Source organism: Mercenaria mercenaria, chromosome 16 (genome assembly GCF_021730395.1).
Source record: "Mercenaria mercenaria strain notata chromosome 16, MADL_Memer_1, whole genome shotgun sequence".
Lineage (NCBI taxonomy): Eukaryota > Metazoa > Mollusca > Bivalvia > Venerida > Veneridae > Mercenaria > Mercenaria mercenaria.
Window position 1 is genome coordinate 35,715,249 of NC_069376.1, and position 26,932 is coordinate 35,742,180.

A 26,932-nucleotide genomic window follows, 5' to 3' on the forward strand; every position below is an offset into this window, starting at 1 on the left:
TAAAGAAAGCCTGAAAATAAGTTAATTTTATATGAAGGCCATCATCAAGCCTTTCATAACGCTGAAGGAATTTTTATAACCGGACAAATATTGAAAAAGATGTGGCAGTTTGAAATTCAAGAAAATGGCTGATAATGGAGGCAGTCATTTTAGTGTGTTTATGACGTCATTTACACACTGCTGAATAATTAATTTAGCAAATAATCTTTTAAAAGACTAATTTTTATATTTTTCTTGAGTGTAAGGTGTAAAACATGATAATTTCTTTCATTATAGCAGGAAAAAGTAGAGAAATTATTTTAAAGTAATAAGTAAATGTAGTTCAAGTGTGTATCTAAAATTTTATTAAATCCGCCTTAATGTTTTTTGTTGCTATGGAAACAAAATGGCCGCAATTTGACCAAATATTTAAATGCTCAGAACTTCCTCATTTTCACTCCGATTTTGAAAATTCTTTCACTTCTTTAAATAATTAAAGAAATCCAAGCTGACAAAATTAACATACGAACAACGTTGCCTTTCCCTTTAAAAAAAAAAGAGTTACTAGCCTTATGTTTTTAAAGATGACGGTCAGACCTATAAACCACTAAAAACACAAAGAAAAGTATGGGTCATGTATCTTCTACCGTGGTGCCGCACAGTATGTTCAAAGGATTGCCTTAATTACATGTGAAATAGTGATAACTATAGGTGTCTGTGTTTATATCTCTCAAAGGATTCTGAATGGAGCTCAACAAGGAACTACATGTGGCATAATAAAAAAATTAGCACCAATTATCTCGTCCGCACTCCATCTCTATATTACCTCCACGGTAACACATATCCAGGCCCATTAAAAAAAGAATTACTGGTCTTATGTTCTTAACGATGACGATCAGACTTATAAACCACCAAAAACACAAAGAAAAGCATGGATCATGTATCATCTAAGAGAGATTTTTTTGTCTGACAGGTCAACACTATTAGGAAGGGTTAATACGTATCAGTTGTTCCAGACACTATGGAATATCTTCCAAACTGACAGAGAAGTGTCACCATTCGAATTTGCATTTTGTATAATCGCAGTTAATGTCCTTTGACTGTTCACATCGAAAATATTGCCAGTCATTGTCAGAATAACTACATGTTCCTATTTCTTGAACTGATTCAAGGTGAACAGTTTCGATGAACAATAACTGCATTATATCTGTAAATTAATGACATGTAAAATGCGTGTATTTCGTCAACTTTAATTACGTGTTAGTCTTTATACGGAACATGTCGTCAGGTTGTTTTAGTGTAAACGGAAAATGCCGAAATATCCCGATCCCAGTATCGGACAACTCCGGCTATTGTTCAGGTCTGACTCGGTAAACTCCGTAATAAGCAACATGATGATTAACGCCTAAATGTTGAGTACCAGTTAACTGACAGAACTTTACATATTAGAAGATAACCAAAGAGCTAAAAAAATGAACTTCTTTGGGATAACAAAGCTTCGGTACCACACAGTATACATTTTAAATGCTTTCGTCCGCACTCAATCTCTTTACTACCTCCATGGTGTTACAGCTCTCAGAAGACTGTTAATTTTATTTACTACTGTACAACCTATATTTAGTGTTAGTTCACAGCAGCAACAACAACAACAACAACATGGGAAAACTCAAAAGAACCATTAAAATGTTTGAATTGGATGACCTACACCAAACCAAGAAAAAATGACAACCATGGTGGTGTAGCAATACTTGTTAAGCCCTCAGAAAAAAATCTATGTAAAAAGACAGTCACATCTTGAGAGTGAGGTCCTAGAAGCTCTTTGTCGCACAGTAAGATCAAGTCAGAAAGAAGAGTACCTGCTCATCACAGCATATATTCCACCAGGCAACACTGACCAAATGAAAGAATTACTAACACTGATAAGCAAATGTAATCAAAGTTTCAAAAATATCATAATCACTGGTGATTTTAACGCAAAGAGTAAACTGTGGGGAAATGAAGTTGAAAATTGTTCTGGTGAGCTGCTGGAAGACTGCTTAATACGAGAGAACTTTATCTGTATAAATGATGGCCTCCCAACAAGAAGAAATAGTGAAAGTGTGATTGACCTGTTCCTGATCAAGCCTCATATGGTAAAGCAGTGTGTTACTCTCCATCAAGAAAATGTCAGATCAGACCATGTGGCAGTATTAATGAACTTGGAGGATAATTTACAACCAAATGGGGCAGAGATAAAAAAAATACAATTTTAGAAAGATTGATAGATCCTCTTTGAACACTGTGACAGAAGACAAATTTTCAATCCGGAGGCAAGAAGCTAAAAAATATAACACTGTAGATGAACTATATATGACCTTTCTTGAAACATTTCACATCTGTAAGGAAGAATGCATTCCAAAGAAAATAATTAAAGTCAGTAAAAGAAGAACAGTTCAACCACGGATTGATGATGAAGTGAAAGCTGCCAAAAAAGATTTAAACAAGTCAAAGAAAGTATTTAAAGAAAGAAGAACACCAATAAACTTTCAGAGACTTAAAGAATGTGAAGAAGCTCTTAACAAGACCATTGAAGTTGCAAAAGATAAATGGGTAACAAGTCTCTGTGAAAAATTAAATAGCACATCTGACCCAAGAGAGATATGGAACACCTTTAAAAAGCTAACAAGCTATCAGGTGGATGATACCAGCATAACTCATCCTCTAGAAACCGAAAATAGAAACATCGTTTTTGAAACTGAAAAATCCAAAGTTCTGGAAGTCTTAGAGAATTTTTTCAGTGGTCAGCATGTAGAAAAGACACAGTTTGATGAAGGTTTCAGAATGGAAGTAGAGTGTGAACTCCAAAACATTAGAAATAATGAAAAGATTGTTGTAGAAGAAGAAAGTGAAACATTCTTAAACAGAGACATAACAGCAGGCACGTGTCCAGGTGGGGGGCCAGGGGGCCCCCCCCCCCCCCCCCCCCCCAGCTGGCTGGCTAGTTACGATTTTTATTACTATGGGCCCCTCAATTAACAAATTTATACACCAGCACAACAGCAATACACAGGCTAAAGAGCCATAAAACTGTCCAGTAGTGGAAATTAGCCCCAGGCATGTCACAGGTAAAAGTTTATCTGTGCATGCTTCATTGATAGCTTGATCGGTACTTGATTGGGTAGTTTATTGGTTTTGTAAAGTAAATCATAAAATGAATCTGAAAATTGAAACATTATGATGGTTGTATTTTGTTTTTACATTAAGGCACATTCCCCATTTATTAAATTGATAGATATTTATCCAATCTTTTTATTTTACAACAATTATGAATTTGAAACTACTGTATCAATTTTACTCTCTTGGGTCCAATAACCTTACTTAAAAACTCTCAAAGTTTTAAAAGTAGTTTCTCAGTAAATCTTACAAAACACATCTAAAACTCGTTACTTATGAGGGGTTTTATACATAAAAATATCATTTAATATGTATAAAATACACATCTATTTATTTTTATAGATCTTTGGTACAGTTAAGAGTTCATTGTCATTTGAAATCTGTGATGTAAATAGTAATTGTCATAATACTTCGTTTGTTTTCTAAAAACATTTGGCCATTTTGCAAATAGGATACCCTTAATAATTAGACTAGCCACTAGACTGATAATTACGATATTTCTATGATTTTTTTTTCTTTTTTATGTTCATAGAGACAAAAGCCGGTCTATTCTAGAGATTTTCTTAGAGGACTGATGTTAAAATTGTAATATCGGACATAGTATATAGACTGGCTCAGTTCACTACATGAAATCATAAAAATGTGAATAAAATCATCATAGTCTAGGAGCTAGTCTACTGAATAATCATCTTAAAACTTCAACATTTTTTTCAACTGGGTATCATACAGAAAAATAAGTCCATACACTGTGACTGTACAATCATACATACATTGAAAAGGCTTGATGAAATGATTAAAAAGTAGACTTTTCCTTAAATATATAATACATTCATGCATCCTTAAAGGTGTTTCAGGTAGCAGGAAAATGCATCTATTCATCTGCCATATTAAAAAAATTTCACGATCGGGAACCCACCCCAAGTTGGGCCCCCCATCAAACAAATCCTGCACACGGGCCTGTAACATATGAGGAAGTTGAGGCATCACTGCAGTTTCTTAAAACAAATAAAGCCCCTTGTCCAGATGAAATATACACTGACCTCCTTATCAATGCTAATGAAACATTACATATTTCAATCCATTATCTTTTTCTGAAATCTTGGAAAGATGGAATGTTACCAGAACAATGGAAGACTGTAGTCATCAAGTTCTTAAAAAAGCAGGGAAGGGAATCATACTTCCAACCCAGTTCATACAGGCCAATCAGCCTTACAAGTGTGCTTGGGAAATGCATGGAAAGAATTGTTCATTCCCGGTTATATGCCTTTTCAGAGCACAACAATATCTTGGACACAGAACAAGAAGATTTCAGAAGGTTTAGAAACACAACACATGCTTAGACTGGTACAGTGCTGTATTGATGGCTTCAACAAGAAACAAATGACGCTGGCAGTATTCTTAGACATGGAAATAGCTTATGACACTGTGTGGAGGGACGGTCTAAGATTCAAATTACACAGACTATGTTTAACAGGAAAGATGTGGTCATGGATAGACAATTTTCTGACCAATAGAAAAGGAAAATGTCTCATTGAGAACAGATTAGGAGAAGAATTCTCAACTAAAATTGGTCTCCCACAAGGTTCAGTACTGTCTCCCCTACTATTTAACCTCTTCTTGGTAGATGTCTTCTGGAATATATCAAGCAACAAGGTCAAATTTGCAGATGATGGCACATTATGGCAGACTGGAAGTGATTTACAGGACTTGACAGAAAGAGTAAATGCTAATCTTGAGGTTTTTGCAAGGTAGACTTACAGATGGAGAATGAAGCTTAATGTTGACAAGTCTCAGTACTGCATCTTTTCCAAATACAAAGACATTCTGCCAGACACAAAACTAGTAATAGATTCCAAAGTTATCAAAAGAACACAAACCCCAAAACTTTTAGGAGTCACTCTAGACAGTGAACTATGTTTTAAGAAACACATTGAAGATGTAGAAAAAGGAGGATCAAGAGCCTTATCTTTTCTTCATACAGTCTCCAGAACAGAAAAGATCAGTGTAAAGAATATGCTGCAACTGTACAAATCAATAGTGCTGCCTGAACTTGAGTATGCGTCAACTGTTTGGCAAATAGGTAACTGTCAACCACTGGAAACAGTCCAAAGGAAAGGTTGTCAATGTGTCTGGGCCTACCAAGCACTTCCAGCAGGGATGTTGCTGATGTTCTTTCCGGTACATTACCATTGGATTTGCGTAGAGAAGAGTATCCGTGAAGCCGGAAAATTGCTTGCAAAAAGGAGACCATCTTACAGCCAACAGACTAAAGGAAATCAAGGACAACTTCACCCATGAAAAGTATACATCCCCTCTTGGTAGAATGGTAGTCCAGATAGATGGCATGGGGTCTCTTACAGAAATAAACCTCAAATCAATTGAACCAGAATTCTCATACTTGGAGTATCTTCAACCTACAAGATCTAGACCAGAGTACTGGAACAACATGGGCTCCTCCAAGTCAAGAAGCAAACAACAGGAAGATTAGGCAAAGGCACTGATAACCGCCGTGATAGAAGATACTGACGACAAGTCAATGGTAGCATTTACAGATGGCTCATGTAGAGGAAACCCTGGACCCTGTGGCTCTGGAGCCTTTGTTTTCCTGCCATATTTTGAGACCGTGAGCTGAAACAGCCAGTTTCCAAACTTTTCAATTCTGGTTGGTGAACTGGTTGCAATTAAGATTACGCTGGTCCTTGTCACAGAGGAACAAGCGGCAGATTGAAAAAGTAAAGATCCTGGGTGATAGTCGGCAGTGGTCTCCTATCGCATGGCTGGGAGAACAATGCATATCCCCACCTTTGCTCCGAAATACGTCAACTATAGAGACAAGTAAAAGAAACTGGCTGCAAAATAGACCTCCAGTGGACACAAGGGCATGCTAACATACATGGGAATGACAAAGCTGACACCCTTGCTAAAAAAGCGACCAAGGAGGCCGAAGACATGGAGGCAGAGGAGTTCGATCAGCCAACCAGTCAGACAGAGATATGTGCTGCAGCATCGCTGGCTACCTGTGACAAGTGGCAACGCAGATGGGAAATTTCAGAAAGTGGGCGAACTCTTTTCCAGTATCAACAGAAAGTCAAACGTAACAAAGTAAATTTTGATGGCCTACCACATCATGATCAAAGAAGCATATTGGCACTACAGAGTGGGTACTGCTTGAAAGACTACAATTGCAAAGTTGGTTTGACTGACTGTCCATACTGCCTATGTTGAAGTCGTGAGACAGTAGAGCACTTTTTACGTGAGTGCCCTATATACACCAGTGCAAGAGAGAAGGCAAAGAAAGAAAGAAAGAAAGAGATGTTTCTCTTGACAGGTATATCAGTCTTCAGTGAGAAGCCCTTCCTAACCATTGATGAAAATGACCCCAACAAAGAATGGCGACGGGCACTCAACAATGAACTGAATGATATCATTGAAACCACCAAGCGTTTTGGTTCCCGTGGTCCGAGAAATTTTCTCGCGTAACCACTTTAAAACATAGACATAGACATAATTCATAAACATACCTGAGTGTTTTTACCTGAGAGATCCTACCGGAAGTAGACGATACCGACGAAGCGTTCAATCGGCCAAGTTTTAGGCTGTGACTCAACTCAACTCAACTCAACTCAGTTTGTGTAGGCCAAACATCATTATCATTTTATATTGCACACGTTTTTTTTCGTTGTCCAAGTATCAATAAGTCCAGTGGTATTTGTAAACAGTTAGATATTTATTGTAATTGATTGTAAAGCGCTCATTATCTATATCAGGAGTCGCCTAGTATTCGGACAGGAGGGGTTGATAAAGCTGTTATTCAGTTTTGTTTGGAAGGGCACGCTTTGATACTGGTCGGAACTTTTTCTCTTCATATAACTCGTACAAACTACAATATTCTTACACTAATCCAAAGAGCTATGAAAATAATATGAAATTAGTTGCTACCTAAAAGGTAGTTCTGGCTACCATAACCAAAGAGCTATAAAAATAAATGTATTTTGTAGGCCTACTTCTTTGCCATAACTTAACTGAGGCTGTTTTTATTTTGGCAGTGGCTATGATTACGGTACCGTAAACCTAGCCTCCGATTCTAGCAGTGTTCGAAATTCACGGTAGTCCGACAGCCCGTGGCTACCAAATTTCAGCTCGGGCTACCGATTTTCCACAGGTACAAGCCCGACTGGGCTACCGAATTTTCCTCATTTGTTTAAAAAAAAAACATGCTAATTAAACGAGTACTGTATCGTGATTTTCCAGACTGAGAAACGCTTATGGAATTATTGGTTTTTGCACTCTTACATGTTGACAATCAAACACAGTGTCAAAGACGTAACCCAAGCTCTAATTGGCTGAATACAATCACCTCTAGCGTAACGGATAATTTGATTAGCTTTCACACTTCTCGCGAAAATCTCACAAGTACCTGCAGTAGGTGGAGCTTAAATTATGCCATCAGCGTGAGTGTAATGTGTATTCAGCACTCGGTATTACATCTTACAAATTGTCAACAGTCCGAGTTGCAGTAATTGGCGAGTGCGGATCCTAAAAAATCGGGCATAACAGTTTAGATTTAGTTTTGGCAAGGAGTGTCATGTCCGATGCTTTTGGACTCTTGACGATGCTGATCTGGACTGGAGTATTTCGAGTTAAAATTTTTCAAAAACATGGCAAACATGTACTGTATGTCTTTTTTATTACTTCAAACATGCATAGAGATGTCTGTAAAACAAAATGTTACATGGTGCAAAAATTATGTATTTTAAGGTGTTAAAGTTCGGGCTAGTGAAATTGGTGTCGGGCTTGGAAATTTTTTAATCTGGTAGCCCGAACGGGCTATTGGATTCCAATCTGAATTTCGTACACTGTTCTAGGATTGCGGAAGTTCCGTATTCTTAGACAACCCTTTGAGGATAGGCTGGGATTACAGAAGTATTTAAGAGGCATCATATATAAGATAGGACATGCATAAATGATGTTGTAAATTTAGTTACATGTATTTCACTTAAAATAGCGATTTTTCATGCCTGCCGTATGATTTCATGTTATCGATCCGCCATTTTGGGTTAGTATAATTTTAAACGATACATTATTGGTGGCGTGCGGAAGTATTATAGAATTATCTAAGTTTTGCATATATATGGGCAATTTTTTCAAAACTGTACAGAATTCTTACTAACGTATCATTTTCCCTGTAGTGTTCGTGGTAGCAATGGAAGTTGGTATTAATGCAGACTCTCCAATTCTGCGTTTGTACACGCATCAAGCCAATACAAATAGTCTTTAATAACATACGATATGGTTATAGTCGACACGTAAAACAAAAAAAAATGTAGTTGCCTGCGATACGTTTTATGTGTATTGATGATCTATATTAATTGGCAGTTAAATACGCATTTATAAAGACTTCAAGAGTATTTTAGTAGGTCTTTTCTTCTATATAGCTTAATATTAAGGAAGCATTAATAGATGCAAAATGGCGGATCGATAACACAAAATAATACAACAGGCATGAAAAATCGCTATTTTAAGTGACATAAGTAACTTTACAATGTAATTTATGCATGTCCTTACATATATTTGATGCCTCTTAAATATTATGTAACTTCCATAATCCTTGCCTATTCTCATAAGGTTGTCTAGGAATACTGAACTTGCGTAATCCTAGAATCGTAGGCTAGGATTACTGTACCATAATCGTAGCCACTGCCTTTTATTTTCTGATGGTCGCGTCCATTAACAGAGATCCATAACAGCATATAAACATCTCTGAGCTGAAATTTTTTAGCTTAGAGCTTCTTTGAAAAATCACCAGTGCCCCATAAAAAATTTAAGGAGTGGTGTTATTGGCTTCTTGCATTGGCTGCAAATACCTAGAATTATGGATCTGTTTAATAAGAAGTTTATATTCTACGAGTTCTTTCACAATTATTTGTATTAATGATAATTCATGATTTCTGAATGCAATATAAGTTTGTTATGTCTTATATACTGCATTAAGATTAAATCTCAACATGTGAAAACTCGACAAATATTTTAAACAAAAGAAAGTTCAGTATAGATTTACATCTGCACCAAGATGAAGAGAAAAACTTATTTGAATAATTTCTGTTATTCATATTAAAATGTACTGCATCAACAATTTTACATAAATTATTATCATAGAAACCAGTCACTAATGATAACTGCTTCAAATTGAAAAGCTTGGACTGTGAAATTTTTAAACCTAATAGAATCTCACTAGGCCTATAGCCTAAGAAATTGTGTCTCTTTTCATGTGAATGTTTGGAAATGAGGATTTATGTTCCAATTCCAAGGTTTATAGAGATCAAAATTTACGTAATCCTGGGATTGTTACTTTGTAGACAATGACTATTGTAATTACTTTTGTAATTCTTTTTAATGTCATAATTGTCAAATTACGGTTCTTTTTGGAAGGAATACTGTCAGGCAAAAATACTGCTGTGATAGACGTCTGGTATGGGAGAATGACAAACAATCATTTACATGTACAAAGCTTGTTTTAGATTCAAAAGACAAACCATTTTTAAAAGTTAATGATCAGATTTTTACTCAGAGAAAAGCACTGTTTGCCGAAATTCTCGAAAACCCCGGTTTAATTTACTGAATTGCTAAGTTAACAGTCTATAGCTTTTTAATGTTAATCTTTTAAGCTCTGTAGAGTAGGGATGTTAGTAGGAACCTTTTTGATGTTTATTGATAATTCTCATCATTTTGTATAGCCAATATTTTTTTTTTCCAAGTGTAAAACTCTGGTCAGTGATTTTTTAAGATACTTGATGAAATATATGTGAAAGGGGAGAAGAGCAGTATGTGCTTTTCAAAGTTTAATGCCTGTTAATTTTGGCCCAAAAACTTTTTTTTAAAAGTTATATCTACTGTACTGGCAGTACATTGGAACCTGACATCAAAACAAAACGCTTGCTATGGTAAATTTTCACATGAATGACTTTTGATACAGTATTTTCAAAATTCATGATAAATACAATAAAAAAATTGTGAAATAAAAAAAAAAAAGAAATTAAAACAAATTGTCCGGTTCTGGTGAGGATCAAACTCCCAACCATTAGGCCACAGAGGAACTATTAGTCATATCTTACAACATGTGTATATAATTTTATAATAAATTTAAGTTACGGCAGCGTGACGAAAAATCATTTCACTGTATTTTATTTTTGTTATCTTTGTAGAAAATATATTTTGCGTTAATTTCTTATTATCAATTACTCATTTACATTTTTAGCTCACCTGTCACGAAGTGACAAGGTGAGCTATTGTGACCGCTTGATGTGCGTCGTCCGTCGTGCGTCTTCCATCAACAATTTGTAAAAAAATCTTCTTGAAAACCATTGGGCATAATTTCACCAAACTTCACAGGAATGATCCTTGGGTGGCCCCCTTTCAAAATTATTCAAAGAATTGAATTCCATGCAGAACTCTGGTTGCCATGGCAACCGAAAGGAAAAACTTTAAAAATCTTCTCAAAAACCAGAAGCCCTAGAGCTTAGATATTTGGTGTGAAGCATTGCCTAGTGGACCGCTACCAAGTTTGTTCAAATCATGACCCCGGGGTCAAAATTGACCCCGCCCCAGGGGTCACTTGATTTTACATAGGAAAATCTTTAAAAATCTTCTTCTCAAAAACCAGAAGCCTAGAGCTTAGATATTTGGTGTGAAGCATTGCCTAGTGGACCTCTACCAAATTTGTTCAAATCATGACCCCGGGCTCAAAATTGACCCCGCCCCAGGGGTCACTTGATTTTACATAGGAAAATTTTCAAAAATTTTCTAAAAATAAACCAGAAGGCTTAGAGCTTAGATATTTGACATGTAGCATTGCCTAGTGGACCTCTACCAAGTTTTTTCAAATCATGACCCCGTGGTCAAAATTGACTCCGCCCCAGGGGTCACTTGATTTTACATAGGAAAATCTTTAAAAATGTTCTTCTCAAAAAGCAGAAGCCCTAGAGCTTAGATATTTGACATGTAGCATTGCCTAGTGGATCTCTACTAAAGTTGTTCAAATCATGACCCCGGGGTCAAAATTGACCCCGCCCCAGGGGTCACTTGATTTTACATAGGAAAATTTTCAAAAATTTTCTAAAAATAAACCAGAGGGCCTAGAGCTTAGATATTTCACATGTAGCATTGCCTAGTAGACCTCTACAACATTTGTTCAAATCATGACCCTCAGGGTCAAAATTGACCCCTACCCAGGGGTCACTTGATTTTACATAGGAAAATCTTCAAAAATTTTCTAAAAATAAACCAGAAGGCCTAGAGTTTTGATATTTCACCTGTAGCATTGCCTAGTGGACCTCTACAAAATTTGTTCAAATCATATCCCCCGGGGTTAAAATTGACCGCTACCCAGGGGTCACTTGATTTTACATAGGAAAATCTTAACAAAAATTTCTAAAAATAAACCAGAAGGCCTAGATCCGTAAACAGCAAGCGTCTGTTGACTCCGATAATTATGGGTGCAGGTCAAAACATACCCAAACTAAAATGTACCCACATTGTAAAGTCAAAATGTACACCCCCCCCCCCCCCCCCCCCCCCCACAAAAAAAAAAGGTACCTACTTACTTTGGCACAGGTGCACTTCTTGGGCCATATATGATATTATATGTACCCATAGATTCAGCTAGGTATAATATGTAATATTTTAAATATATGTAAGGTTTTGATTGAATGTTAAAGAAGCGATAAAACTAGATTTAACAAAATAATTGATTAGTTTTCACACCTGCAGCAACTGAGCAGAGTAGTGTCCCACCTGTTGTGAAATTGTATTTCAAACTTCAATTTTAATGAGGAAAGATGAAAAACTTATCTTCTTTCACACTTTCAGTCCAAAGGATAAAATTATACTTTGATTGAAATTTAGAAGATGAAAGGTTCAATAGTTATCTCAATGTTATTGGCCTGTTGACACCTTGTAATTAAAGTAGGTAGCATGTTTGATAGGCCTAATAATTATGTGTAAATTAACAATGAATGAAAGAAAATTCAGTTATGTATATGTTATACTATGGATTGACCACGTGACTTTATGGCGGACAGGTTAAATTTTGAACCGCTGAGAAAAAAATCTAAAATTTGGATTTAACACAGTATATTTTATGGTGATATTTGCCAAATGTGCTTTTGTAACAATGTTTGGATATAAACTATTAAATCACGAAAACAAAAAAAGGTTTTAAAGGATAATAAGGTGGAAAAACATTGATCATTGCGGGACAAAGGATCGATAGGTGACATGATCAAAGCACGGACTTCATTGTGGACTGATATGTGTTCAAAACTGGACATTCAGATTGTACTTATAGTGGATTATCAGTGTGTAATGGTGTACTTGTGTGTTGTCAATAACATTGTAACTATTTTGTAAACTTTATTTCAAATGCCGTCAAGGAAGAAAAATAAGAACAAAAGACCTCTCTCATCACCGGACAACACATCAGCGCCAGAAAAGAGGCCTACGGTAATTTCCCCACCACAACAGGTATTTGGTTCGTCTTATACAGATATAAACACTAACACGATGGGGACACCTGGATATGTGCAACCTATAAACATGGCAAATATGTCCAATATAAATAATTATCAAACTCCGGCAAATGCATTCTATACACCACCGCCTCACCCGACCCAACAATATTTTAACAATCAAGCTAGTGCAGTGCAGTCTCCACAGTTTTCTCCACAAAACTCGCAACAATACACACAACAGTCCAGCGAAAGCTTCCAACAATTTGTGGTAGATAGATTAACTTCCATGGATAAACGATTGACTAAACTTGACTCAATAGATCAACAGTTGTCGACCCTTTCACAGAAAATGACATCTATGGACACCCGAGTAACGTTCCTTGAATCATCACTTCGAGAAAATAATGCCAAAATTGTTGAAATGGAAACTAGTAAAGCCTTTGACTCGCAGATCTCCGACGACCTACAGACTAAACAAAATGAACTCGAAAGATCTTTAAAGGCTGAGCGTGATAGGGTTTCCAAATTACAACAGGATATCAATTCATTAAAATCGGTATCTAAGGATGTGACAGATCTTAAATCTCGATCAATGAGAGACAATCTTTTGTTTTTTGGCTTCGATGAGTGCAAAACGCCAGAGGAAAGAAACGCTGAGAACTGCACCGATCTTATACTGGACTACTGCAAAGAAACGCTGAAAATTCCGGATGCGCAGACAGCAATAAAAATTGAACGCGCACACCGTTTAGGCTATAGGTATGATAGAAGTAAAACTAGGCCGATTGTAGTAAAATTCAATCACTACCCGGATAAAGTGTTGGTTAAACAAAAGGCCCATGAAGCACTTCAATCGTTTCTTAGTGCTAAAAATGCAAGCAGTAATCAAACGGGAGCCTCCGCATCGCCAACTCGTCCGAAAATTCGCGTGAGTGAACAATTTCCTAAAATAATCCAAGACCGGCGCAAGGCGCTGATTCCTATATTAGTGAAAGCCAAAGAGGATGGCAAAAAAGCGTACTTGTCATACGACAAATTATACATTAATAACACAATGTACACAGTGGAAAATGTTGCAAGTGCAGGGTACAGTTAGGGGGGTATAGAGGAACAGTTATCATTTTTGCTGTGGAATGTACAGGGCATCAATTCTAAACTTAATGACTGTGACTTTATTTCTTTTGTTTCAGAATTTGACATTTTGCTTTTCAATGAGACATGGCATGCAAAGTCATCAAATATTAAAATACCCGGATACGATCATTTTAACTGCCCACGCCCAAATTTTAACCGCAGAGCGAAACGAAATAGCGGAGGTGTAATTGTGTACTATAAAGAATGCTATAGAAAACATTTAGAACTCGTATCCTTAGATAACAAAGGTATACTATGGTTTAAAATACTAAAACAGTTCACGCACTCGTATAAAGATGCATATATTTGTGTGTGTTACATACCCCCGGAGGATTCGAACATGTACCCCTTTACTCCATACAGATACAATAGTATTGATTATTGATACCCAATACACTCAGTAGCATTATCTGTACACTATCTCCATACAGCTTATTGGAGAAAAATGCAAAATTTATACCCGTGTTACTCAGATCAAAATTAGTCTATGAATACTTGTTTTAACCATTTAGTGTCCAACATAATTTATTTTTAGAATTAAATTTCCTTCCTGATGGTATATTTTTCATAATTTTGTGATAAATATTTTTCACAATAGAAAGCTACAAACCTAAGACCTTACAATATTATTTTAATTCAGCTGTTTTATGCATGTGATACAACAGTAAAGAAATATTTTTACTGTTACAAATGCACAGTTTTATTAATTGAAGGTAAATGAAAGACTAGAAAGGTCTATATTAAGTGATTTTCAATTTAAGCAAACCCATTTAATTAATCATTAAAATCTACACCCCTACCAAACTTACAGAACTTCATAGATCATAAAATTAATTAATTACATAATGTTTTGATAAGAAGCGCTGATCAAAGACACTTTCTATAAAATTTGTTGATCCACATCGTAAATAATGATGCAAACAACACCCTAATTGCATTGTTTTGACAGCTGTGCACAATAAACACACTTCCAAGGGGTCCAGGTCAATTAGCATAAATTCCATAATGTTGACAAGTGATCTATGGATTTTAATGGTTGTTATGGTAACCACACCTTTTATTACACCAATCTTATGTCTCACTTTTACATAATTTGCCATAGTTGAATGATAGAATGCAAATAATAACTTGTTTTTGGGTCACCTATGTACTTTTCCATCCATCAACTGTCCTAATATATATAAAGTCAGTGTGATTTTCAGAAAAATGCCACCTGAATTAAAAGTGATAATTATCAATAAATTACAATAATAACCACAAGTTTTTCTGAAACTGATCTTTTATTAACAGTTTAAACTTCACAAATATGCTTTTGTGGGCTTCATTGCCAATATATTTTATTGGTATTATGCATTTAAACTACCAGTGTAGTAGAATGCGATAAAAGGAGTATCTATGGAGTAATGCATAGATGCGTTAAAAGGAGTATCTATGGAGTAATGCATTGATGCGTTAAAAGGAGTATCTATGGAGTAAAGGGGTACAGAAATGTAAACTCTACTTTATTTGAATTTGACTTTTTCGAGCATTTGAACTCTGATATAAGAAAATATAGTGATTATGGAGATGTGTACATAACAGGTGACCTTAACTCGCGCACGGGTGATCAAGCAGATTATATTAATGACCTACATTTAGACCGGTTCATTGATATCCCGCAAATTGACAATGTGGCCAACGCTTTACCAGTACGCAAAAATTGTGATAATCATGTTAATCCTTTTGGATCAAAATTGTTGACTCTTTGTAAAGAGAATAACTTATGTATAGTGAACGGTAGAATAGAAGGAGGACACTGTACATTTCATGCTACTAATAGGGATAGACCAATATCTAGTATTGGTTGACTATGTAATAACATGCCACGAATGTTTTAGAACAATCACAGAAATGCAAGTTTTTGACTTGACGATTTTTCTGACCATTGCCCTGTAATGTTCTCATTAAAGTGAAATTTATTAATATACCGTAGTTTCCCCGGGCTGAGTATAAATAATTTATTATGGAATACATCTAATACTAGAAATTTCCATGATCTATTATATAGTAAAAGTACTTTGTTTAATGAAATAAACGGAAAACTAATATCTGGCGATTATGATATTAATCAATGTATGAATAGTTTTCTGAACTTGTACATGATAATCTTCAAAAATGTTTCGGTAAAACGTTTCACAATTGTACGTATGCTACAAAACGGAAATCACCCTGGTTTGATAAAAAGTGTAAAAAGGCAAAAGCTGAATTCTTCGCCTCAAAGCGTCTATTTATGCAAAATAGATCTGATATTAATAAATGACTTTTCTATTTAGCAGAAAAAATTACGTTACGACAAAACGTAAGGCGAAATTTGTCTTTTATAGTAAAGAGAAACGGAAAACTGTCAGAAATGAGTAAGAAGTCTCCAAAAAAATTTTTGGAAGTACATAAGAAGTTTAAAAATTCCAATAATATGTATAGTGATGTTATTTAAATGATTTTGCAAAAAAATTTTTCAATATGTCAAATAAATCATACAGTCAGTTTGATCAAAGTGTTTTATAATGATGAAAATGAAGTATTAAAATAATGTTGAAGAATTAGATCGTCCGAAACTATTGAGGAAATACAGAAAACTATATCTATGTTAAACCGTTATAAAAGCGGTGATTATTATAATTTAATGTAGCCGTTTTCTTTATTGATGCCAACAGCTTTATATCGCCATTTCTCTGTACAATGTTCAATCATATATTTGACAATAACGTGTATCCTGAGGCATGGTCCAAAGGAGTTATAGTTCCTATTTATAAAAAGGGCGATAAGGCTAATCCTCCCAATTACCGGGGATTACACTAGTGAATGTTGTAGGAAAAATATTTTCACTTATATTGAAAAAATCGTATAAATACTGGTGTGAATCCGAAAATGTTTTTAATGACTCTCAATTTGGTTTCGCGATGGCCGCTCTACAGCTGATGCTATTTTTCTTTTACATGCTATCATACAAAAAGTGTTAGCAAAGAAATCAAAGTTATGGTGTATTTTTATCGTTTAAACCAAAAGAGCTTTTGATACGTTAACAGAGATGCGCTCTGGATAAAGTTAATTCAAGCCGGTATCACTGTAAAATGACCAAAAATGATCAAAAGTAATATATCTTTAATGTACAGTCCTGTGTTAAAATGTCAAGCACTATGGAGTTATCTAATTTTTTCGATGTCACATTTGGGATTAAAACAAGGGAACCATTATCTCCCCTTCTATTTATTTTATTCATCAATGAAAATTACTGAAAACCTAAACTTCAACTCTATGACAGAAAAAGATTTTGAGCTTTTATCGATGTATTTGATTTTATTTGCAGATGATATAGTTTTATTTACAACAGACCCAAAGAGCTTACAATCTCAAATAGACATTTTTATACCAGTATTCAGGAAAGTGGGGCCTAAAAATTAATGTTGATAAAACAAAAAAATGTTCTTTGAAAAACGTAAACAAAACAGGTCTGAAGAGTTCTTTATTAATGGTGAAAAGATTTAAATTGTAGATAATTTTACATATTTGGGTGTCAAGTTTATGTATACAGGAAATATTCAGGTGCTGTTAAATCATTGTATGATCAAGCTTTAAGAGCTTACAACAATCTCTGTCTTTGTTTGATAAAATAAAATTAGATGTGAAGACAAAATTATTGCTATTTGATACCATGGTTGCCCCAATACTTCTATATGGATCAGAGGTATGGGGTATTTATAACTACAAAGATGTTGATAAACTGCACATTAGATTTTGTAATATGTATTAGGTGTAAAACAGCAAACCCAAACTGTGCAATTTATGGTGAACTTTGGGCGACTCCCACTATCAATTATTTTTTAAAGAAAGATCTATAAAATTTTGGTTAAAAATTATGAAAAATTCTGATACTCCAGTGTATAGGATGTATCGAGATCTTTGCAATCATGTAAATAACCAAATGTTGGGCATCTTAGAATTCATTCAATTATTGATCATCTTGGCTTTACAAATGTACGTTTATTTATATAGAAATGTAAATTACATACATATGTTTAAAAGGAGGCTTCGGGACCAGTACATTCAAGAATGGAATCATGCTATTACTACTATGCCTAAATTATATTATTACTGTAAATTTAAAAAGGAGTTCGAATTTGAAGAATATCTAAAACTATTGTCAATGATAATCTGGAAAAAGTTACACTTGTTTTAGATTAAGCTCTCACCATCTGGAAATAGAACGTGGAAGATTTAACGGAATTGATAGAGAAAATAGATTATGTAAACTATGTAACCAAAATGTTATTGAAACTGAGTGCCATTTTATGTTGTGCTGTAATAGATATGAACAATTAAGAAAGAAATATTTGGGAACCATTACCTAGCCTAGTATACAGAAATTTAATGTCAACGAAAAGTAAAAGGAAAATACTGAATATAGCAAAATTTGTCAAAGAGTCTATGTCTTTAAGGAAAAACTACATTGAAAGTTTATTTGTTTCTTAATATTATGCACTTGTATTATTTGTGTTGAATAATCTTGTAATTGTATTATATACTGTGTCTGTTTTATAGTCTATTGTATGACTATATTACAGTGTGTCTTTGCCATAATTTTTTTATGAATGTAAATGGCCAAAGGCAATTTTATTGTCGATATGCCAATAAATTTGAAACCATTGAAACCATTGTTATTTTCCTTTAAAATTCACTATTTTGATAAATAATTAAAAGTAAATGATCAATATATATATATGGGTACATTTTGATTTCTATGAAAAATTATGGGTACATTCTGACTTCAGTAGTGGGTACATTTTGACTTCTTGTGGGTAAATTTTGACTTTGTTTTTGGGTACATTTTGGTTTGGGTACATTTTGACCATAACAATCGATAATTACTACGCGCATAGTGTACTGGAGTGGGAGAAACCCGAACAACACCGATTCCAAAAGGCACCATGAATTTTTAACTTGATAGTATTTAAACGATATTCATTTTCTTTTTCGCATGTCTAACCGTAATGTGACACTCTGCTACAAAGTATACATTTTATAATTCTTTGATTAATTTGAGACATTATTGTTTATCATTTCAGCAGTATAAGATGTCGCAACCGTCTACACCAAAAACTCCCCCAATGTCTCCTTTAGGGGCCAAAGAAGAGAGCCAGTTGTTGATGTACTTTCAATTTCTTAGTCAGTTTTCCTTTGACAAGGCAAAGGATCTCATGGTAACACATCTATTCTTAACATTTTTAGCTCGACTATTCGAAGAATAGTCTAGCTATTCTACTCACCCTGGCGTCGGCGTCGGCGTCACACCTTGGTTAAGTTTTTGCATGCAAGTACATACAGCCATCAGTTAAAGGCATATAGCTTTGAAACTTATTTTTTCTTTTTCTAGGTCAATTACCAACCTCACTGGGTCAAGTCCCATAACTCTGACATGTATTTTGAGCAAATTATGCCCCCTTTTGGACTTAGACAATTTTGGTTAAAGTTTTACATGCAAGTTACTATCTCCAAAACTAATGCAGATATTGAATTGAAACTTAACATTTGACTTCGGGGTTATAAAACTAGTTGATAGCAGCAAGTCCCATAACTCTGACCTTCATTTTGGCCAAATTATGGCCCCTTATGGACTTAGAAAATTCTGGTTAAAGTTTTGCGTGCAAGTACATACAGCTATTTCTAAAAGGCATAGAGATTTGAAACTTATTTTTTCTTTTTCTAGATCAATTACCAACCTCACTGGGTCAAGTCCCACAACTCTGACATGTATTTTGAGAAAATTATGCCCCCTTTTGGACTTAGAAAATTCTGGTTAAAGTTTTACATGCAAGTTACTATCTCCAAAACTAATGCAGATATTGAATTGAAACTGAACATGTGTCTTCGGGGTTATAAAACTAGTTGATAGCAGCAAGCCCCATAACTTTGACCTTCATTTTGGCCAAATTATGCCCCCTTTTGGACTTAGAAAATTCTGGTTAAAGTTTTGCGTGCAAGTACAATCAGCTATTACTAAAAGGCATATAGATTTGAAACTTATTTTTTCTTTTTCTAGATCAATTACCAACCTCACTGGATCAAGTCCCATAACTCTGACATGTATTTTGAGCAAATTATGCCCCCTTTTGGACTTAGACAATTTTGGTTAAAGTTTTACATGCAAGTTACTATCTCCAAAACTAATGCAGATATTGAATTGAAACTTAACGTGTGTCTTCGGGGTTATAAAACTAGCTGATAGCAGCAAGTCCCATAACTCTGACCTTCATTTTGGCCAAATTATGCCCCCTTTTGGACTTAGAAAATTCTGGTTAAAGTTTTGCGTGCAAGTACATACAGCTATTACTAAAAGGCATATAGATTTGAAACTTATTTTTTCTTTTTCTAGATCAATTACCAACCTCACTGGATCAAGTCCTATAATTCTGACATGTATTTTGAGCAAATTATTCCACTTTTTGGACTTAGAAAATCCTGGTTAAAGTTTTGCGTGCAAGTACATACAGCTATTACTAAAAGGCGTATAGATTTGAAACTTATTTTTTCTTATTCTATATCAATTACCAACCTCACTGGGTCAAGTCCCATAACCCTGGCATGTATTTTGGGCAAATTATGCCCCCTTTTGGACTTAGAAAATTTTGGTTAAAGTTTTACATGCAAGTTTCTATCTCCAAAACTAATGCAGATATTGAATTGAAACTTCACATGTGCCTTCGGGGTTATAAAACTAGTTGATAGCTGCAAATCCCATAACTGATATGCATTTTGGTCAAATTATGTCCCCTTTTGAACTTAAGACTCTTTTGATATTTAACCTTTTTGGGTAATATTTTCCTGCTTCTGGGCCAATATTTCGAATAGTCGAGCTTGGCTGTCTTACGGACAGCTCTTGTTTTTTTTAAAAAGAGCAACATGTAATGTATGAACCATATTATGTTAGATTTCAGAATTTTTAGCGAAATAAGATAATTAAGGGTGATGGTCGATGTGTACCACCTGTGAAATATATAGGTAATTTATAATATAATTAGGGTCATTTAGTATGTTTAGGCAAGAACTGCCATTATCAGTATGAATTTTTAATCCCCCGCCACAAGTGGTGGGGGTTATAGGAATGGTCTCCGTCTGTCCTTCCGTAACATTTTGTGTCCGTTCTGTATCTCCTAAACCCCTTGAAGGATTTTCATGAAACTTGGGTCAAATGATCACCTCATAAAGACGATGTGCAGAACCCATGAGTCAGCCATGTCAGTTCAAGGTCAAGGTCACAACTCAAGGTCAAAGGTTTGAGCCTTCCATTTCGTGTCCGCTCTGTATCTCTTAAACCCCTCAAAGGATAATCATGAAACTTGAATCAAATGATCACCTCATCAAGACAATGTGCAGAACCCATGAGTCAGCCATGTCGGCTCAAGGTCAAGGTCACAACTCAAGGTCAAAGGTTTGAGCCTACCATTTCGTGTCCGCTCTGTATCTCTTAAACCTCTTGAAGGATAATTATGAAACTTGGATTAAATGATCACCTCATCAAGACAATGTGCAGAACTCATGAGTCAGCCATGTCGGCTTAAGGTCAAGGTCACAACTCAAGGTCAAAGGTTTGAGCCTTCCATTTTGTGTCCGCTCTGTATCTCCTAAACTCCTTGAAGGATTTTCATCAAACTTGGGTCAAATGATCACCTCATCAAGATGATTTGCAGAATTTATGAGTCAGCCATGCCGGCTGAAGGTCAAGGTCACAACTTAGAGTCAAAGGTTTGAGCCTTCCATTTTGTGTCCACTCTGTATCTCCTAAACCCCTTGAAGGATTTACATAAAACTTGGGTCAAATGATCACCTCATCAAGAACTCATGAATCAGCCATGTCAACTCAAGGTCAAGGTCACAATTCAAGGTCAAAGGTTTGAGCTCTGTATCTCCTAAACCCCTTTTAGGATTTTCATGAAACTTGGGTCAAATGATCACCTCATCTAGACGATGTGCAAAATTCATGGGTCAGCCATGTCAGTTCAAGGTCAAGGTAACAGCTCAAGGTCAAAGATTTACCTTTTCACTATCCATACTAGTGGTGGGGGATTTAGCTGTCATTCAGACTGCCTTGTTTTGGGAGGAGCGCATTTAAAGCAGCCCTTGTCCGTCCATCTGTCTGTCAAGCCATTCATCCAGATTTGTATCATTCGTATCTCAGAAAACTCCCAATTCATTACAGGAGAAAGAAAAGGAGATACATAAAGCATCATTTGGGTCATCTTGGGCACTGATGGTTCATTCTCTGATACAGTTCTCTGTGGCCGAGAAGACGTATATGTCGCTGGGCTTCCTTGAACAGAAATGGTTTGGTAGGGCTAAAGATGTAAGGAAACATTGAACTTTTTGTATGATAAAAGTAATAAGTACATGTGTATGGCCAAAACCAAAAAAAAAATCTCACAGTTTGTTACATAATAGGTTTTCAAACATTAAAATAAAAAGTGACTTTTACAAGGTGAAAGAGGTTACATTGTTAGTTTTTAGCTCGACTATTTGAAGAATATGGAGAGCTATGCTACTCACCCCATTGTCGGCGTTGGTTAAAGTTTTTATGAAATTGTAATAATTTGTATACCACAAAGATATTTACTAAAAGCTAGGAACACTTGTTTGTTATAACAGTCTCTACCTTTAGGCAAGAGTACATAACTCTGTCAAATAATTTGGATGAATTATGGCCCTTTTTGGACTTGGAATTTGTTTCAGATTTCGTACAAGTCCATGTTTTGTAAAAATTATTTGACGTGTGGCTTTGAAACTTTGAACAATTGTTTATTATATTAGTGTCTACCTGTAGGCAAGAGTACATGATAACTCTATCAAGTATTTTGGCTGAATTATGGCCCTATTTGGACTTGGAAATTGGCTCAGTTACAGGTACATTGTGACAAGGTGAGCTTTTGTGATCACCCGTTGTCCGTGCGTACGTGCGTCCGCCCATCCGTCAACAATTTCTTGTCTGCACGATAGTGGTTTCATTTATGATTTTATTTTAACCAGACTTGCACACAAATTGTATCACCATAAGATCTTGGTTCCTTTGTTGAACTGGCCAGATTTCTTTATGGGTTCCAGAGTTATGGCCCCTGAAAGGGCCAAAATTAGCTATTTTGACCTTGTCTGCACAATAGCAGCTTTATTTATGATTTGATTTTAACCAAACTTGCACAAAACTTGTATCACCATAAGATCTTGGTTCCTTTCTTGAACTGGCCAGATTCCTTTATGGGTTCCAGAGTTATGGCCCCTCAAAGGGCCAGAATTAGCTATTTTGACCTTGTCTGCACAATAGCAGGTTCATTTATGATTTTATTTTAACCAAACTTGCATACAACTTGTATCACCATAAGATCTTGGTTCCTTTTTGAACTGGCCAGATTCCATTATGGGTTCCAGAGTGATGGCCCCTGAAAGGGCCAGAATTAGCTATTTTGACCTTGTCTGCACAATAGCAGCTTCATTTATGATTTGAATTAAATCAAACTTGCACAAAACTTGTGTCACCATAAGATCTCAGTTCCTTTCTTGAACTGACCAGATCCCGTTATGGGTTCCAGAGTTATGGTCCCTGAAAGGGCCAAAATTAGCTATTTTGACCTTGTCTGCACAATAGCAGCTTCATTTATGATTTGATTTTAACCAAACTTGCACACAACTTGTATCACCACAAGATCTTGGTTCCTTTTTTAGCTCACCTGTCACAAAGTGACAAGGTGAGCTTTTGTGATCGCGCGGTGTCCGTCGTCCGTGCGTCCGTCCGTCAGTCCGTGCGTCCGTCCGTGAACTTTTGCTTGTGACCACTCTAGAGGTCACATTTTTCATGGGATCTTTATGAAAATTGGTCAGAATGTTCATCTTGATGATATCTAGGTCAAGTTCGAAACTGGGTCACGTGCGGTCAAAAACTAGGTCAGTAGGTCTAAAAATAGAAAAACCTTGTGACCACTCTAGAGGTCACATTTTTCATGGGATCTTCATGAAAGTTAATCAGAATGTTCATCTTGATGATATCTAGGTCAAGTTCGAAACTGGGTCACGTGCGGTCAAAAACTAGGTCAGTAGGTCTAAAAATAGAAAAACCTTGTGACCACTCTAGAGGTCACATTTTTCATGGGATCTTCATGAAAGTTAATCAGAATGTTCATCTTGATGATGTCTAGGTCAAGTTCGAAACTGGGTCACGTGCGGTCAAAAACTAGGTCAGTAGGTCTAAAAATAGAAAAACCTTGTGACCACTCTAGAGGTCACATTTTTCATGGGATCTTTATGAAAGTTGGTCAGAATGTTCATCTTCATTATATCTAGGTCAAGTTCGAAACTGGGTCACGTGCCTTCAAAAACTAGGTCAGTAGGTCTAAAAATAGAAAAACCTTGTGACCTCTCTAGAGGCCATATATTTCACAAGATCTTCATGAAAATTGGTCAGAACGTTCACCTTGATGATATCTAGGTCAAGTTCGAAACTGGGTCACGTGCCTTCAAAAACTAGGTCATTAGGTCAAATAATAGAAAAACCTTGTGACCTCTCTAAAGGCCATATTTTTCATGGGATCTGTATTAAAATTGGTCTGAATGTTCATCTTGATGATATCTAGGTCAAGTTCGAAACTGGGTCACGTGCTGTCAAAAACTAGGTCAGTAGGTCTAAAAATAGAAAAACCTTGTGACCTCTCTAGAGGCCATATATTTCATGACATCTTCATGAAGATTGGTCAGAACGTTCACCTTGATGATATCTAGGTCAAGTTCGAAAGTGGGTCACGTGCCGTCAAAAACTAAGTCAGTAGGTCAAATAATAGAAAAACCTTGTGACCTCTCTAGAGGCCATATTTTTCATGGGATCTGTATGAAAGTTAATCTGAATGTTCATCTTGATGATATCTAGGTCAAGTTCGAAAGTGGGTCACGTGCCATCAAAAACTAGGTCAGTAGGTCAAATAATATTAAAACCTTGTGACCTCTCTAAAGGCCATATTTTTCATTGGATCTGTATGAAAATTGGTCTGAATGTTCATCTTGATGATATCTAGGTCAAGTTCGAAACAGGGTCATGTGCGGTCAAAAACTAGGTCAGTAGGTCTAAAAATAGAAAAACCTTGTGACCTCTCTAGAGGCCATACTTGTGAATAGATCTCCATAAAAATTGGTCAGAATGTTCACCTTGATGATATCTAGGTCAAGTTTGAAACTGGGTTACGTGCCATAAAAAACTCGAAACTGGGTCATGTGCGGTCAAAAACTAGGCCAGTAGGTATTAAAATAGAAAAACCTTGTGACCTCTCTAGAGGCCATATTTTTCATGAGATCTTCATGAAAATTAGTGAGAATGTTCACCTTGATGATATCTAGGTAAAGTTAAAAACAGGGTCACGTACCTTCGAAAACTAGGTCAATAGGTCAAATAATAGAAAAACCTAGAGACCATATTTTTCAATGGATCTTCATGAAAATTGGTCAGAATTTTTATCTTGATAATATCTAGGTCAAGTTCAAAACTGGGTCACATGAGCTCAAAAACTAGGTCACTATATCAAATAATAGAAAAAACGACGTCATACTCAAAACTGGGTCATGTGGGAAGAGGTGAGCGATTCAGGACCATCATGGTCCTCTTGTTGAACTGGCCAGATTCCTTTATAGGTTTCAGAGTTATGGCCCCTGATAGGGCCTGAATTAGCTATTTTTGACCTTGTCTGCACAATAGCAGCTTCATTTATGATTTGAATTTAATCAAACTTGCATAAAACTTGTGTCACCGTAAGATCTTGGTTCCTTTCTTGAACTGGCCAGATCTCATTATTGGTTCCAGAGTTATGGCCCCTGAAAGGGCCAAAATTAGCTATTTTGACCTTTTCTGCACAATAGCAGCTTCACTTGAACACCTTGAAGGATTTCAAAGAAAACTGACACAAATGTTCACCTCATCGAAACGACATGCAGAGCACATGTTTCGGATGGCTCACTTCAAGGTCTAGGTCACACTTAGGGGTCAAAGGTCATATGACTTTGTTTTGTGTGTATATTGCTCTGCATTTGCATTGCGCGTTGCGTGTTCTTATTTAGCAGATCCTTCTTTTGTTCAATTACAATGTTTTTTTAGCTCACCTGTCACAAAGTGACAAGGTGAGCTTTTGTGATCGCGCGGTGTCCGTCGTCCGTCAGTCCGTGCGTCCGTCCGTAAACTTTTGCTTGTGACCACTCTAGAGGTCACATTTTTCATGGGATCTTTATGAAAGTTGGTCAGAATGTTCACCTTGATGATATCTAGGTCAAGTTCGAAACTGGGTCACATGTCATCAAAAAATAGGTCAGTAGGTCTAAAAATAGAAAAACCTTGTGACCTCTCTAGAGGCCATAATTTTCAATGGAACTTCATGAAAATTGGTCAGAATGTTCATCTTAATGATATCTAGGTCAAGTTCGAAACTTGGTCACGTGCGATCAAAAACTAGGTCAGTAGGTCTAAAAATAGAAAAACCTTCCGACCTCTCTAGAGGCTATATATTTCACAAGATCTTCATGAAAGTTGGTCAGAACGTTCACCTTGATGGTATCTAGGTCAAGTTCGAAACTGGGTCACGTGCCTTCAAAAACTAGGTCAGTAGGTCAAATAATAGAAAAACCTTGTGACCTCTCTAAAGGCCATATTTTTCATGGGATCTGTATGAAAGTTGGTCTGAATGTTCATCTTGATGATATCTAGGTCAAGTTCGAAACTGGGTTACGTTCCATCAAAAACTAGGTCAGTAGGTCTAAAAATAGAAAAACCTTGTGACCTTTCTAGAGGCCATATATTTCACAAGATCTTCATGAAAATTGGTCAGAACGTTCACCTTGATGATATCTAGGTCAAGTTTGAAACTGTGTCACGTGCCATAAAAAACTAGGTCAATAGGTCAAATAATAGAAAAACCTTGTGACCTCTCTAAAGGCCATATTTTTCATGGGATCTGTATGAAAGTTGGTCTGAATGTTCATCTTGATGATATCTAGGTCAAGTTCGAAAGTGGGTCACGTGCGGTCAAAAACTAGGTCAGTAGGTCTAAAAATAGAAAAACCTTGTGACCTCTCTAGAGGCCATATATTTCATGAAATCTTCATGAAAA

At 35.9% G+C, this 26,932-nt stretch overlaps 1 protein-coding gene across 3 annotated transcripts in view; it reads left to right on the forward strand.

Annotated features, from left to right (window-relative positions):
* The first annotated feature begins 6,680 nt into the window (after positions 1-6,680).
* Positions 6,681-26,932, forward strand: part of LOC123539782 (KICSTOR subunit 2-like) — a 35,810-nt gene continuing 15,558 nt past the window's right edge. The window contains exons 1-3 of one of the 3 annotated variants that reach the window (XM_045324548.2): positions 6,681-6,764; positions 18,875-19,009; positions 22,006-22,149. In XM_045324548.2, the coding sequence (XP_045180483.2) occupies positions 18,884-19,009; positions 22,006-22,149 (270 nt within the window). In that variant the 5' untranslated portion in view covers positions 6,681-6,764; positions 18,875-18,883. Of the gene's footprint in view, positions 6,765-6,958; positions 6,978-18,874; positions 19,010-22,005; positions 22,150-26,932 lie in introns of those variants that run through there. The other 2 variants (XM_053526732.1, XM_053526731.1) reach the window with 2 other exon arrangements.